The following is a 15552-nucleotide window of genomic DNA, read 5'->3' as shown; positions in this document are numbered from 1 at the left end:
ATCAATGTTTATTGTTCAATAGATGTTAAAATTTGCCTCCAGCTTCACATTTCATAAAAATAACAATTTAAACAGTCATCAACCGAACGAGAATAAAAACATTATTGAACAATCACCCTGGAATTGGGTAGCACTGCAATTCACACTGGAATTGATGGATTAGTTACAGTGGTTGCATTTGGATAATAGCCTTTACTATGTCAAGGCATTTTTGATCACACGTGTCAGCTCTCATTGATATAACTACTGCTTATATCTGTACATTCAATACCTTTGACATAACTGAAGGACAAATGAACAGACATCCCAGAGAAGCTCCACCGTTTGAGTGAGAATTTTAATTATACGTCAGGTGACAGTCAATATTCTGTTCCTTGCATCACAAATGCTTGTGTTTCTCTGCTTGTTAGTAGCTAAATCCTCCCTCAAGCTGTATCTCTCCATTATTACAAACAAGTTCCTGAAAGAAAAATCCTGCAGCCGTCCTCCCAGTCTTACATAGACTTATTTGTCTGACATGCTTTGGAGGGCAACCTGCAGCAGCATCCTCAGCTCCACGTTCTGCTCCTCCAGGCCTCGGGTCTCATCCACGAGCTCTGAGATGTCTTTCAGGATGCCGCTGAGGACACGCAATATTGACTCAGCACAGAGAAAAAAGTTGGTTTATGCCGTTTGCACAGTTATTTACTTACTGGTACTGCGTCAGCGCCTTCTCCGCCGCGTCCCACAGTTTTAATTTGTCCTCGGATATCACGCCGCTCAAACTCTCCCAGTAGGCTTCGTCTTCCGAGGAATCGCGGACCTTCACTTGCTGTAAACATGGATGGATCTGCGCCGAGGTGCTTCTGTGGAGTCGTCCAGACGCAAAGAGTTGCATTTCTCAGGGTACGTAACAAACGTGATACCAATAAACTAATAGTGTGTTTGGTATTACTCCATAAAAGTAGTCCAACCACCTGAATACTCCTTAAAAAGTAATCTAATTACTTCTTTAACTACTTTGTTTCATAAGTAATCCATTACTAATTACTAATTACTTTAGTTAAAAGTAAGTAATGGAATTGTTACTTGATAAAGTTTTGCCACAGTAATCCCGTTACATTACTCCGTTACTAAAAAAAAAAAAGTATTTTACTATTACAGTAGTAGATTACTTAGTAATAGATTACTTGCCAACACTGCTAATAAATGTTTTTTTTTCCACAAAGTGACTCACCTGGACTTGGAAACCTGCTCGAGGAAACTTTTCAACGCAGGGAGGAGAACATTTGGGTCGATGACTTCAGGGATCCCCTCAGTAATGGAGCCGTTTTTCCCCTCTGGGGCTTGATTGCCGGGTTCATCCGTCTCGACATCCTCCGGCTGTGGACACACGGAGAGGACGCTGCAGCTGATATCCAAACAGAAACGTGTCTTGACTTTGCATTTCTTTTTATTTAAAATCCATCCTCACCTGAGTTTTCTTCCTGTACTCAATATTGTACTGATATATAAAGTGAGCCAGTTTCTGCAAATCTTGCTTTTCGAGGCCCAGTGACTGCGAGGGGTAAAATACCAGAAGTTAGTTTCACCAAGTTGGGCACCAGACAATCTGAAGACGATGCCAACAAATTTGGATTTTTGATAACTTACTTTGAGGAGAGGTTTCAGCTTCTTGGCCTTGTCTTCATTTTCTACCGCAAGTTTTAAGAACTTATCGTCCAACAGGAAGCCCTGCGTTTGGAGGGAAACTTTGTTCAGGGCATAACTTCCTGACGGTGCGTGCGTATGAACCCTTGAACTTGCTCCTCACCGCCTCGTCAAACAGCAGCTCCGTCAGCGACTCCACCAACATGCGGTCCCACTCCTCCGTACTGCACACGCTCCCATCCGGGTCCATTTCCGCGGGCGCTTCCGCGACCGCCAACTCTCTCTCGTGCGCCCCGTCGGCCGCGGCCGCGCCGCCGTCCGACTCCTCCTTGTTCTTCTGTAAGCTCCGTTTCTTCTTCTTCTTGGGCTGGATGGGCCCGCTCACCTCCATCAGGGGCATGTGCGGCTGCTCCCACGCCAAGCCGAGCTCCTTGCAGATGAGCGAGTCGATGACCAGGGCGCGCTCCACGAGCTGCTTCACCTCGGCCTCCACCATCAGCCACATGTCGTTGAACTTTCGGACGTCGGCGACCGCAAAGTGCCTGCGTGAAGCAAGAGGGGTGGAGGCGGTGGTGACGGGAGAAGAAGGTTGGAATACGGATGGACCTTTTGATTTCAATCGGAAAAGGAGTCAATGGAAAGTGGCTGTAAAGGGGAAGAACCAATTCACAATGACCAATCAGATTGTTTACAGCCATTTTAACCTGGTAGCTGCAACTCAAGGCTTTTCTATCAGGGTGTCCACATTGAATTGCATCAACTCTAAACACTTGGGAGTTAGAAGAAAAGCATCCACTGCTGTTTACTGTTATTCTTTCAAGGTGAAAATGCCGTTACATAACATGTCAGTCATCTGGGCAGCAGCTTCCAGGTTCAGAGACTCTACTTCTCCTTCATCTCCATCTGAATGATGGATAGTTGCCCCTTTGTTTCATCACAGCACAATGAAAAGACGTTCTTTTGAAAGGTTGGCAAGATGAACGAGAGATGAGAGACTTCAGACTTCAAACCCTGAGCGATCGAGCTAAAGCGCAAGTTTAAGGGATTTGGGGGAGCGTCTGCAGGGTTCATCGTAACACCAGTGGACTCACTTGATTTGGTCTTGGATGCGTTCGTATTGCAGGATGTTGCGCTTGTAGTCGTCGCACAGAAACTGGCTCCTGTCCTTGAACTGTCTCTCCTGACCGGAATACTGTCCCAGGAGGTTCCTCAGCTCCGACTCCATGCTGGAAGAAGTTCAAGGTGATTGCAAGTTTTGGCAGTGAGATCTGTGATGGTGTGTGTGTGTGTGTGTGTGTGTGTGTGTATTGTGAGTGAGAGCGCCACCTCCTGGTCCTTCTCATCATGTTGGCCAGGTTAAAGGTGTTCACCATGATCTGATCCTCCTGCTTTATTTGTTTGAGCGACGCGATCATTCTGGTGGCCTTGATCTTCTGATGTTCCCTCTCCACAACCTGCAGGTGTGTAGGAGTTGGACTAAATAAATAAAACATTTGCACATTTATTCACATGGAACGACCGCTGTGGATGTGCGCCCGCGCCCACCTGAGCCTGGTCGCTCCGCTCTATCTGGATGAGGCTGTACTTGCAGGTGTTGTCCAACATGAGGCTGTGGATTTTCAGCTCATAGCTCTCCACTTTCTTCCTTCTCAGCGGCATCTCCTTCAGCTGCAAACACACAGAGAGTTAAGTAAGCATATGGACCCGCGTTTTTTAGTTTTACTTAATTATTTATGTATTTATATTTAATGTGACCTCTTTCTCCAGAAGCTCCTTCATGTATTGCTCCCAGTCTGCCTTGTCTCTTGTGAGTAGAACTTCCATTTCCTGTTGGTAGATTCTCTAAAGGACAGACATGTTGCCGGCGGTTGTTAAATTAACAGCAATTAAATTCTGTGCACTTCCAAGATCCCATTTCGCAAGAAGATGTATTGTGTGTATCCACCAGGGAATAAAGCCAACAGGAATTGTTTGAAGAGGGAAACACCATAATTGAATGACTTCTATGTTTATAGCAGCCAGTGTGGACCAATCACATTTATTTTTACTGTCAGTCTTGTCCGCAAAAGCCTTTGGTGCTGTGTAATTTCTCCACTTTATTGTTAAATTGCCCTCTGTTCCTGATCCAATTACGAAAACAGCACTTGTGATTCAGTACCAAGAGTGACTCAAGTTTGCAACACAAAAGCTTGAGATTTCAGCCTCCGCAATCCTTGAAAGCCAGTGTGCGGTATTTTATTGTTCCGCACCAAAACAGTTGACTGAAGCTGTCATTTCTGACCAGGAGAGACTTGGGACGGTTGCATAAATTGAAATATTTAAACAATTCCCAACTTCTAATCTAGTCTGATTTGCTTTGCTGTTTTGCTGTCATGTCGCCACCACTCGCCGCTACAGACCCAGTCGCACCTCCAGCTGGGCCAGTTCTTCCCTGTAGGCCCTCGTCATGGTTTTGATCTGGTCCTCCATCCTCTCGATGAGCAAGGTCAGCTCCTCCTCCTGCCCCTTTAATTCCTTCACGTAGCTGTCATCTCTAATCCTGAGCTCCTGGTCGCATGGGATACAACATGTGAATCAGTGGACGTGACAGATCTTCAGAAAGTAGCAGCCAGCAGCTTAGAAATAATATTGGTTACAAACGGCACAAAGATTTGCTTGTTTTCAATGAAAGGACGGCAGGTTTACATTTTGCAGGTCAGCAACAAGCCTCTCCTTGTCCTCTACGATGACTCTGCACAGGCCCTTCTGACTGTTGATGGCCTCCTGGAGATCCTGGGGGATGACTATCTCCAACGCTTTGGACCATCCTCGAGCCACCTCCTCAAATTTCTCCTGAGTGATCTCGTTTTCCCTCTCCAGCGTCTCCAACCTCTGCGTGCGCGCTTCATCCTGCTCCTTCCTGCGAAACAAGTTGTTGGCATCTGCTGCAGCTCCGATGTTGGTCACTAATGTCCCCGACTCTCTCAGGAGGTTGTGGATCTTCTGAGTGTCAATCAACTAACATAAATAGAAAGGTGGCGCAAATAGGTTACAAACAAAAGGCATTATCTATTTGCTCTGGGTAATTCGATAAAGATTGATCTGTGTGTACATCACAATATGTTGTGTTATATTCGTGAGTCACTGTTACAAGTGAAAATAACACACTTGCAGAAAATTCTTAAGGACAACAATGACTGTCATATTTCGGTGAATGGTTACAGAATCCAAATTAAAGGCAAAAAAACAAGCAAGCAAGTAAATTGGTAAATTGTGGTGAATAATAAAATGGAATACAGAATGGCAAAAGTTAGAGTTTGGAGTATGGAACAAACCTTTAACTCTGTCTTCTCATCATGTATCCTCATTCTTAGGCTTTTCTTAAAATCTGATGTGGAGTCGCTGAAGAAAAAAATACACATGCGGATGGAATGCATTGTTTTAGAAGCACAGATTATTGTACTCTGACACAACACTTACCGCTTCTCCATGGTTAATAAATTCAAAAAAGGCTATTAAAGTAGAATTAAAACCACACTTGATATTATTGTAATGATTTGTTCTTTAGTTGTTGTTTTTTTTGCACATTTGTTTTAAGTCTGTCAGAATACTAAAGACATACATCATTTCCCCCATTACTTTAAAGTCACAATTCTGACGTTTGCGTCCGTTCTTCTTAGATAAAAGTATAACTTGCCTGTGAGGCTCTGGATTTTTAGAGCCCTCGTCGGCATCGGGAGTCTTTTCTGACGTTTTACAACCTTCTTCCATTTTAAAGTCGCATTGTCCAGCAGTCAGACGAGTGAAATCGAGAAATATTATTGCGGAGGATGGAACCGGGTCTGTTTGCTAATCGTTGCCATGCCAGCGGGTTCAGGGACTGGCCTATACATATGACTCACTGGCACTATCTAGCGGTTACCCTGTAGGTATTACTTTTTGTATTCGCTCTACAGTCTCTCCGTGAAAAACAAACAAATGCTCATATTTAGGTACTTGGCTGGAGTGAGTTTAGTTTAATTCGTTACACATGTGTCGTTGGTCTTCTCGTTAAAAAAAAAAAAAAAAAAAGATGTTTGTTTATGCCGTCAGACATGACAGTGTTTTCCGGTGTCGTGTCAAAATATGCGTCGCTACAGAGACGAGTCAATGAATCTATCCTAATACATTTGAACATATAATTGAGAATTCAGTTCAATTCAACTGGGTGCTCTAATGTGTGGAAGGGTTTTTGCCTGTTTTTAATGTTTTAATTTTGTAATGTTCAACAAAATAACGTGGTTATAAGATTCAAGTTTTTTCACAGGACCGTCAGCAATAACACAAAGCACAAAAGTGCAGGTTAAATAGTAACATGTAAATAAAATAAAATAAAATAAAATAAAATAAAATAAATACTGCAAAAGAAAACACGCTCTTATCTTCCAATGCACAGGGTGGCACTGTGGTGCAGGTCTTTCCTGTACCGAGTCGACATTTCCTACCGACGAGTGACGCACTGTCACCGTGTCTCTATAAAACCATAGTACACAACATCTCGGTGTAGTGCGGACAAACAGTTACGACTCCCAGACGCAACACCACTGAACAAACAGCCACTCTTACAAAATGAATTCCGAGCCCGTTGTTATCGCGTCTGCTGCACGGACGCCAATCGGTAAGAGTTTTAAAATCCTAAGGGGGGAAAAATGAAATGCATGACAGTTCGAATGGGACTTAACCATTGCTGCCTTGTTTACGTTCATACAACAGGAATTGTGTCGGTATGCCAATAGCGGGTTAAACATCTTTGTTACTGTCGTCGCGGCCTTGATTCTACCGGTGCGTTATTTGTTGCATGATTTTAATTGAAGTCGCTTGTTGAATTTGGCAAGGGGATTCATTTTCATTCATCAGAAGACGCAAAGTCGTACAGAGCTCTGATTGGTCCACTGATTGGCCAGGGAGCCCCTTCAAAGCGTTGATTGGCTGCTTGCTCATAGCCCCACAGGGCACGCGCTGCTCACCATTGGTTACCTGCGATAGCTCGTTGGGCGTGTTCATGTTTTCCAGGATATGATGTGATTAAGTGTGTTGTGAGTTTGTATGCATTTATTTAATCAAGTCCCCACCCCAAAATACGTACCAGCTCGGTAACAAGGGAACATCAACAAGACAGTTCTTTATTGACAGTTTCCTTTCAAACAACCTTTAGGGAATAAAATCCAAAATTTAAGGGAATAGGTATAAAAGGAAAATACAACTGAATGAAATACGTTCATATCTTTCTTGCAAAAATAATTTCCGTTAAGTTAAAAAGCCAAAAAGCAAACACAATTCACAGAATATCTTAAGAAAAAAGACAAACACCCTGCAAAGGAGGACTTGAAGGAGCACTGTAAAACTTTACATTGTCATGTTTGTAATCTGACATTATGTTATTATTTACTGCATAATTAATGGTTGCTAAGATAGTCTGATAGTCTTATGTTTTGTATCTATCTCACAGTAATGCAATTATTGTCCTTTTTTTGATGCAGGTTGTTTGAATGGGGCCCTGTCCACGGTGCCTCTGAAGGACTTGTGCTCGGTGGTGATCAAGGACGTCCTGAAGCGAGCCTCAGTCAAGCCAGAGGAGGTCTCCGAGGTTATCATGGGACATGTCCTCACGGCAGGTGAAAGTTCGGCAAGATAAACAGTTGTGGCGCCAGATCCCGCATGACTGTGTCAGTTTCAGCCTGCAGTTGTACTCTCTCTGAAAGGCTTTTACACTCATATTAAGTGTAATTACAATGTTTATTTTGGAACTCTGTAACCACGCACTGTTCTCTCCAGTTCAGTGCAAATAAGGGCTGCTGCTTATTAGATTGTTACATTAAAAATCATACAGTTCACTATAAACTTCTTATTTTATTGATGTAACCATTATTTGACCAAAAATAAATTTCAGTTAAAAAAAAAATGACTGGATGAAAATAATTCATATATTTGAACAGTGGTTTTTACGCAACTTTATATTCACTTTCTTTATCCATTTTCAGTGCTACTGACCGATCCATAATGAGATTTTTCTCTTCTCTCTCTGTTGCTCTCTAAGGTCATGGTCAGAACCCGACTCGCCAGGCCAGCGTTGCGGCAGGCATCCCCTACCCAGTGCCGGCGTGGAGCTGCCAGATGGTGTGTGGCTCTGGGCTGAAGGCCGTTTGTCTGGGAGCTCAGTCCATCATGTCTGGAGAGTCCACGGTGGTCGTGGCAGGGGGCATGGAGAACATGAGCAAGGTAGTCACATAGGCACTTTATTATTTATTTTTCCTAATGAAAGTGCAGACAGATAGGATGGTTGTTCTGCACACAGGCTCCTCACACCCTGCACATGAGAGCAGGTGTGAAGATGGGCGACGCCTCCCTGCAGGACTCCATGGTGTCCGATGGCCTGACGGACGCCTTTCATAACTACCACATGGGCATCACGGGTAGGCACGAAGTAAAAAAAAAACATGCTTGGAAAAAGAGCCTTATTTGCACCACCTGGTTTTATTATTTAACGTTCTATGAATGTGGCCCATCAGCGGAGAATGTGGCGAAGCAGTGGAAGGTCAGCAGAGAGGAGCAGGACCAGTTTGCCGTCCGGTCGCAGAACAAAGCCGAGGCGGCGCAGAAAGCGGGTCACTTCACCAACGAGATCGTGGCCGTCACAGTGGCCAGCAGACAAGGCGAGCTGTCGCACGACACCGCAACCCCTCTGATTTCAGCTTCAGAGATTGAACGTTGACCTTTTTTTTTTTTCACCCCACAGGTCCGGTGGAGGTGAAAGTAGACGAGTTTCCGCGGCACGGCAGCAACCTGGGCAGCATGTCCAAGCTCAGACCCTGCTTCGTCAAGGACGGCAGCGGGACCGTCACTGCGGGAAACGCCTCAGGTCAGTGGCTAAATATCGCAATAATCGCAATTTTCATTTGGAATTAGTTTGTCTGTACCTAGCTTAAGTTACGGTTATGGTCGCGACTTCGTTATAAATGTATGAACAACTCATTGCTGTTTTTAGGTATCAATGATGGGGCAGCAGCGACCGTCCTCATGAGTCAGTCAGAGGCCGAGAGGCGCGGCGTCAAGCCCATGGCAAAGATCGTGTCCTTCGCTCAAGTCGGCCTCGACCCATCCGTCATGGGCACGGGGCCAATACCAGCCATCAGGAAAGCGGTGAGAAATTCCGACAGAGCACACCCGAACGCAACACTCGCTGAGGGAATTGGCTCGTCAGTAGCTGTGTTTCCATTACCCTTTGAATTTCGCAAAACCTAAATATCGCAATAAAGAAATTGGTAATGGAAACACCTAAACTTCGAAAAACCTCTCAAATGGATGGAATATTTCTTACAAGTAATCAAACGGAAAAATAGAGCAACCATTCTTGACAGCAAACCAACAAAGCAAATGTAATTCTCGTAAACGTAGATTTTACGTTAAGATTTTCTGAGAATTATGGCTAATGCGCTTCGCACCATTCAATGGAAACGCCGGCAAAAATCGCAATTGTACTTTGAAATTTTAGAAACATCGCTTTTATGTTGCGAAATACTGTCATGGAAACGCAGCGACTGTGACCTCGACCTGCCAGACGTGTACCTACTTGACCTTTCTGTGATATGGTGTTGCCATTTTCAGGTTGAGAAAGCAGGTTGGCAGCTGGACCAGGTCGACTTATTTGAGATCAACGAAGCGTTCGCCGCCCAGTCTATCGCTGTTGTTAAGGAGCTTGGTCTGAATGCTGACAAGGTATAGGTTTTTTTGTTGTTGTTCTTTTTACCCATGGTTGATATGCAACTTTTGTCAGAACATGCAATGCCGACACACGTTTTTCCTCCATAGGTAAACGTCAGCGGCGGCGCCATCTCTCTCGGGCATCCCATCGGCATGTCCGGCTGCAGGGTGCTGGTGACCCTGTTGCACGCTCTCCAGAGGGAAGGGGGCAAAAGGGGCGTGGCTTCTCTGTGCATCGGAGGGGGGATGGGCATCGCCATGTGCGTGGAGAGGGTGTGAGATGAACTTCTGGTCTGGTGGTTGCACTCGACTTCACGGGAATAAGGGAACTCTGTTTACGCGAATGAAGACATTAGAATTATCCTGGTTCTTAGCGATAGATATATATATATATATATATATATATATATATATATATATATATATATATCTATATATATATATATATATCTATATATATATATATATATATATATATATATATCGTAGATATTAATTGTTGGACCTTAAGCAATGATAGCTACACGTCACTGTGAACTTAAATGATCTCCTCAGGTCTGCAAAAGCATGTGGGTGTGTCCGTCAACTACTTTCCTTTAGTTGAATGTTTGATCTTCCCCACTCTGGGAGAATGAAGCTCCACGGTGGCAGAATTTATCCTCGGGTTACATTAAACTCTGCATCGTGTAGTTGACATTTACCGTCTTATGGGCCAATAATAGCAAGCATCATTTAGAAGCAGGCCCAGTCTTCTAGTGCGAAATAAGGTGAAATTTTACCGTTGTTGGGAATCGTGTCAACTATTTATTATGAATCATCTGAAACTCCTAAGAATGTGTGTACAGTAGACTTGATGTTTGGGCATGGTACGAAAAGTTCTAACATGCACTAAACAGCAACAATGTTTGAAATATAATTAGTTTGCCTTAACCAGTTTTTAATGTACCTCAGTGTGTAATTATGAAACTTGAAAGGCTTTTAGGATGAACTGCATTGTTCATTTTTCTGATCATGTGTAGGTGTCGCTTTTCAATGCAGATCAGAATCAACATTCCACTGTCCTGCAGCCTTCGAACGAGGTGCCAAGTGCCATAGCTTCAAGTGTGCTCGCCTTTGCTGCATTGTGCTTGTAAATAAATGTTTCTTGTGCTCCTGCATTCTAACCCCACCAACCCTCCCGCCCCCCCCGCAGTCAATAAAGAATCATAAGCCACAAACCAGCGTCTGCAGCCTGCAATGAAAACACCCAGTCGATTCTGAATTGACTAATCAACGGTGATTTACAACCATTGGACCTTTATTGGGTTTCCAGAAAACAAATACTCAGAGTTCCTCTGAGAGCCAAAGAGAGAAGCAGTGGGTGAACAGTAAACAGGCAAAGTGCGCGGCCTCAACACTAGACAGCGACAGCCATGAAGAGCTCCTACTGGATAAATACAGACAGGTGAAAGTTTGGACCCTCTTTAACCCTCCAGAGATCCCGACTGGACCGCGTCCCGGTAGGACGGCCCGCCTTCCTGCTGCTCCGGGAAGGACTTGACGAGGTCGTCAATGCGGAGGATGGTGATGGCGGCCTCTGTGGCCATCTTCAGGCTCTTTGTTTTGACCATGGTGGGCTCGTACACGCCAGCCTGGCGGTTGTCTCGGGGCTTGCCGTTGATGAGGTCCAGACCGATCCTGTGTCGCACACAAAACCGGGTTTCACTCGGGCGAAAGCAATGTCTCAAAACCGTTCGTCATTTCCCCTCACGTATTGGAATTGGCAAGGGGCTTTCAGTCAGGACTCACCACTTGAGGTTCTTGCGCTCTGGGTTCACCTGAGCCTCGTTGTGGAAGGCGCGCAGCTTGGCCACCAGATCGGTGGAGTCCTGCGCCGCGTTCACCGCCAGCGTCTTTGGGATGACGAGGAGGGAGCGGGCGAACTCGGCGATGGCCAGCTGCTCCCGGGAGCCCTGGGTGGGGGTGGGGGGGCGGTACCGACATTTGAGCACAAGGAGGACAAGAGGCACGACCGCGACGCTGCGTTCAGAACCAGGCATGCTCTGCTCACCATGCTGGTGGCGTAGTTCTCCAGGTAGATGGACAGCGCCGCCTCCACGGCGCCGCCGCCGGTGACCACGGACTTGGACTCCAGCACCCGCTTGACCACGCAGAGGGCGTCGTGCAGCGAGCGCTCCATCTCGTCGCACATGAAGTCGTTGGCGCCGCGCAGGACGATGGACGCCGATGTGCGCGCTTTGGTGCTGAGAGGAGAAAAAGTCGTGTCAACGCCCGTCGGGCAACAGCAGGTTTTCAGACAAAGGCTCAAGCGCGTCTTCCTCGTCTTACTTCTTGACGAGGATGAGCTCGTCGTCGCAGACGCGCTCCTGCACGACCTCCTCGGCCTGACCGAGCATTGTGGCTTCGAACGTCTCCTCTCCCTCCAGGTTGGTCAGGGAGGGGCAGATGGTGGCTGGGAATTGAACATTTTATTTTATTAGTTATTAGTTTTGGCCTTAACTCCCACGTTCGCATGTATACGATCAAGAGCACAAAGACCAACCAAGGCTGCGTTCAGACTGCAGGCGAATCCGATTCAAATCCGATTCCTTCTCAAATCTGATTTTTCGGGCTGACCGTCCACACTGTTTTTTAGCAAGTGTCCAAATGGGATCTGGCTCTGTTCAGACTGGGCCACATTACTGACCCATCTGACAGGTTGCTGAAGCAACTGAGGCGTTGTCCAGCGCGTGTAGACAGTCAAAACCGATCGGTAAGTTTGGAGCTGTTCAGACAGATACGCATCTGTCCAAATGCCATCTGAAACTACCTCCCCAAGGTGGCTTCAATCCGTTTTGCAAAAATCGGATTTCATGTGAATTGTGACTGTTCACACTACAAAAGAGCCATCTGGTTTCAATCTGGCCAAAGTGTCGTTGCAACTGCGCCCTACCTCCCGTCGACTTGGCGATGCGTTTGAGGTCCCTCTTCAGAACCCGTCGCACTGCCATAGCACCGACGTCCACAAAGTACTTGAGGCACATGTCGTCGATGCCGCCGGTGGTCAGGACCACGTTGGCGCCCGCCGCCAGGATCTTCTGGATTCTCTCCTTTGTGATGTCCGATTCCCTGCAGACGCAATTCAATTTGTTCTTTATCGTTTCGTTTTTGGACGGCCGGTGCTGGGAGAGTGAAATAAAAATGCGACAAAGCAATGTCCAGCCCAACGTCGTGACGAAACAGCCAGACAGAAGCTGATTCGACGACTTGGTACCGTTGATGTTTTCTCCCACGCGTATCACTGTGTAAACTACTTGTTCAGTTTCACAGCAAATTTAAATGGGATGATGCTCGAAGCAGGGATGCAAATTATCGATTAATTCAATCGTTAGTTGATTGACCGTATTGAACGATTAACGATTAATTGATAAGCGGCAATTTTTCCTGAGAACCTAAATTTCACAATGAAAAATGTGTAACAAACACATTATTTAACCCTTAAAGAATGTTGGTACAGGTATACACCACGCCATTTAACAAAAAAACCACTGTAAAAAAAAAATTCAATGAATTGCAACTAATTTAATTGAATTGATTAAATTCTTAATCGACAATTAACCGATAACCAATTAGTTGTCGATTAAATTCTGAATCCACAATTAATCGATAATCAATTAGTTGTTAACATCCCTAGCTCGAAGTGTAAAGAAGGATAATGAGAAAGGTGTATATACTCCACCTCTGTCTGATCTGGTCGAGTTTTTCAGGGTCGTTGATGATGACCTGGACGCCCATCTTCATCTTGGTCTTCTGCAGGCTGAAGTCCAGGCAGGCAATCTTGGCGTTTGCAACACGCTTGACCATTCCTTTGAATGAGCAAAATAACAGGTTGAATACAGGAAATGTTGTGCTTTTTGATAACCCAGACTGGGTTGTGTATTTACACTGACAGTTCTTATTGCATTGTCTGGCAACAAAAGAAGCGACACAGTCCAGGGAGGACGTGTCTGGAATCTTTCAAAGCCATTCTGCTCTCTCCCACGCGTATCACTGCCAACGCCATCAGGTGAGGCATTGCAGCAAATTTAAATGGGAATTCAATCAACAGCAAATCAAATGGATGAGTGCGGTAAATCGTTTCTTTTTGTTTTAAAATGGGCATTAAGAAAAATAAATAAATCCAAACTCACCTTGTGAGCCAACAGTGCAGTTCAGTGCATATCCATTGACCAAGAAGCTCTCCTTCTGACTGCGGCCATGGGCTTTCAGCACGTTGACAGAGTTGATGGGGTACCTGGCGACACCCCTGGTGTCCACAAACTTCACAGCCATGGCGGCATCCACCACCATGTTTGCAAAGAAGTCTGCATCACTGACGGCCAACGGTTAAGGTCAATGAAGGCTTTGTCTTGCATATTTTCAGTGTAAAATGGGCCTACGTCATATGCGCACAACTAAAAGAAAAAAGGATACACTCCAATAATCTTTGAGGACATGGAGGTCTTGGCTGCGCTGATTAAACATTCTCTGCCCAGGTCATCTGTCCCAATAGTGAGGTTCTCATTGATGTAACGGACGGCCTCCCTGCAAAATGGAAACCAAGTTTGTATGTTAACAAAGCATTGACGGTTTAAAAGTGCGTCCGCTCCAGTCTCTTTGTGGAAACGGAGGAAGAAAGCGCTCAAGATCATACTTGCAAGCGAGACGATATCCACTGATGACTGATGTGGGGTGAATCTTCTGCTTCACCAACTCATCTGCACTCTTGAGCAACTCAGCGGCAAGAATGACCTGAGAGGACAACCCGAGACACATTTAAAAACAGAGACAGACATTAACAATAGCAGCCAAACAGACCGTAACTGTGATGGGACTGTGCCGTCGTTTCATTAGGAGTGGCAGATATTGGGCTGCTCAACCCCTTCAGACACTGACGGACTGTTTCTCTCTCCTGTTAGCATAGCCACACATCTGTGAGGAAGTGCAGACGCATGGTACTAAAACAGGACACCAAATATGGCATCATGGAGAAGCCACTGCTGAAACCCTGCTTACCACGGAAGTGGTCCCATCTCCGACCTCCTTGTCCTGGAGATCGGCCAGCTCGCAGAGGACCTTGGCAGCCGGGTGCTCCACCTCCAGCAGCTTCAGGATGGTGGCTCCATCGTTGGTGATGGTCACGTCCTGTCATTGCACCGAGGCAAGCGGAAAAAGTCGGAGAATAGTTAATTTGATTGCAAAATAATTAATTATCACAGATCTCTTTGATTTAGATTGGGGTGCAAGACATACGCCAATGTCGTCGACCAACATCTTGTCAAGGCCGACAGGTCCCAGGGAGCTCTTGACGATGTTAGCGATGGATGCTGCGGCCATGACTGCAAAATCAAAAAAGGAAGTTGCACCTTGCTAATATCAAGTGGTCGTGAATTCATTGGCAGGCAGTAACGTTGCGTCTAGAAAAATGCACGCATTAAGATAAATGACTTTAAAGTGTTTTGTCATCTTATTTGGAGCGGTACACAGCAAGTTAACCACACCCTCAGACCGTGACAGTGTCATTCTATCCCATTAGCATAGCCGTCCATTCATGGGAGTGCGAGTGGAAGGTACTGAAATGGGAAAATAGCTTGATAATTATCGCTTGCGTGAAGCGCAATTAGTTCGAGAGTGACAGATGCTGATGTGACCTGGACAATTTAATCAGCCACAACGCGGTGGTTTCGCGGAGGACAGAGAAGCTCAAGCCAGAGCTAGTTAGCATTAGCACTATCCACACGTGTTAGAGGCAAGAAAAGGAAATCATGCTACGCGTCTAATAATGAACACAACTTCATTTTGCCAGGGACATATAAAATACAAGGCCCGTCGGCATATAACTCACCATTTTGAGTGCGAACAGTTTCGCCTGTTGCCCTCTGGGCAAAGATGTTTAGCGGACCGTCTAATAGCGACATTTTTGATGCACCACAAGCAACCGAGAAGAAAGACGGCGCCGCAGTGCACTATGGGTAAGCCGGTGTTGACCAGAAGGTTCGAGAAAATATATATTTGATAAACATTTGCTACTATATAAGAGAGAACGTGTGGGCGTATCCCTCATTATTATTATTTTTAAATTAATGCTTTCGTCACGACGACTTCTCAAACATGTAATTTAACTTAGTTTTTTTGTTGCGCTATATTTACATGTAAACTACATTTCCCAGCAGGCTGTGCTATTTC

General features: G+C 45.4%; 3 protein-coding genes and 1 non-coding gene across 5 annotated transcripts; 1 reads left to right on the top strand and 3 right to left on the bottom strand.

Moving 5' to 3' along the window:
• Positions 1-151: 151 nt before the first annotated feature.
• Positions 152-5202, bottom strand: drc1 (dynein regulatory complex subunit 1 homolog (Chlamydomonas)). Its single transcript, XM_076013499.1, has 15 exons — positions 5089-5202; positions 4944-5010; positions 4315-4626; positions 4039-4176; positions 3385-3471; positions 3175-3297; positions 2956-3083; positions 2721-2855; positions 1793-2171; positions 1633-1713; positions 1454-1537; positions 1217-1362; positions 693-845; positions 455-619; positions 152-315 (listed from the first exon to the last, which is right to left on the bottom strand). The coding sequence occupies exons 1-14, from the start codon at positions 5097-5099 to the stop codon at positions 505-507; spliced, it is 1959 nt and encodes a 652-aa protein (XP_075869614.1). The 5' UTR covers positions 5100-5202; the 3' UTR covers positions 152-315; positions 455-504.
• A 154-nt stretch (positions 5203-5356) lies between these two features.
• acat2 (acetyl-CoA acetyltransferase 2) lies at positions 5357-10565 on the top strand. 2 transcript variants are annotated; one of them, XM_076013443.1, is made up of 9 exons: positions 5357-5533; positions 7128-7262; positions 7685-7866; positions 7943-8060; positions 8157-8300; positions 8384-8506; positions 8633-8787; positions 9253-9363; positions 9457-10565. In XM_076013443.1, the coding sequence occupies exons 2-9, from the start codon at positions 7241-7243 to the stop codon at positions 9625-9627; spliced, it is 1026 nt and encodes a 341-aa protein (XP_075869558.1). In that variant the 5' UTR covers positions 5357-5533; positions 7128-7240; the 3' UTR covers positions 9628-10565. The 2 variants fall into 2 exon arrangements, with proteins under 2 accessions (XP_075869558.1, XP_075869557.1); XM_076013442.1 differs by lacking the exon at positions 5357-5533 and adding an exon at positions 6080-6265.
• A 44-nt stretch (positions 10566-10609) lies between these two features.
• Positions 10610-15370, bottom strand: tcp1 (t-complex 1). Its single transcript, XM_076013441.1, has 12 exons — positions 15212-15370; positions 14620-14705; positions 14383-14511; positions 14021-14118; positions 13801-13911; positions 13518-13699; positions 13067-13193; positions 12281-12456; positions 11677-11800; positions 11399-11591; positions 11137-11300; positions 10610-11025 (listed from the first exon to the last, which is right to left on the bottom strand). Exons 1-12 carry the CDS (start codon positions 15282-15284, stop codon positions 10812-10814), a joined length of 1677 nt encoding a protein of 558 aa, XP_075869556.1. The 5' UTR covers positions 15285-15370; the 3' UTR covers positions 10610-10811.
• On the bottom strand, positions 14815-14952 carry LOC142880023 (small nucleolar RNA SNORA29). The gene has a single exon (XR_012925375.1). It is a non-coding gene; the product is annotated as a small nucleolar RNA SNORA29 (small nucleolar RNA).
• Positions 15371-15552: the final 182 nt, after the last annotated feature.

This window comes from Nelusetta ayraudi, unplaced genomic scaffold (assembly GCF_046127955.1).
Source record: "Nelusetta ayraudi isolate G7.1 ecotype Tasmania unplaced genomic scaffold, CSIRO-AGI_Nayr_v1 ptg000151l, whole genome shotgun sequence".
Classification (NCBI taxonomy): Eukaryota; Metazoa; Chordata; class Actinopteri; order Tetraodontiformes; family Monacanthidae; genus Nelusetta; species Nelusetta ayraudi.
Note: the sequence above shows the minus strand (reverse complement) of the source record. Positions and strands in the feature narration are given on the sequence as shown.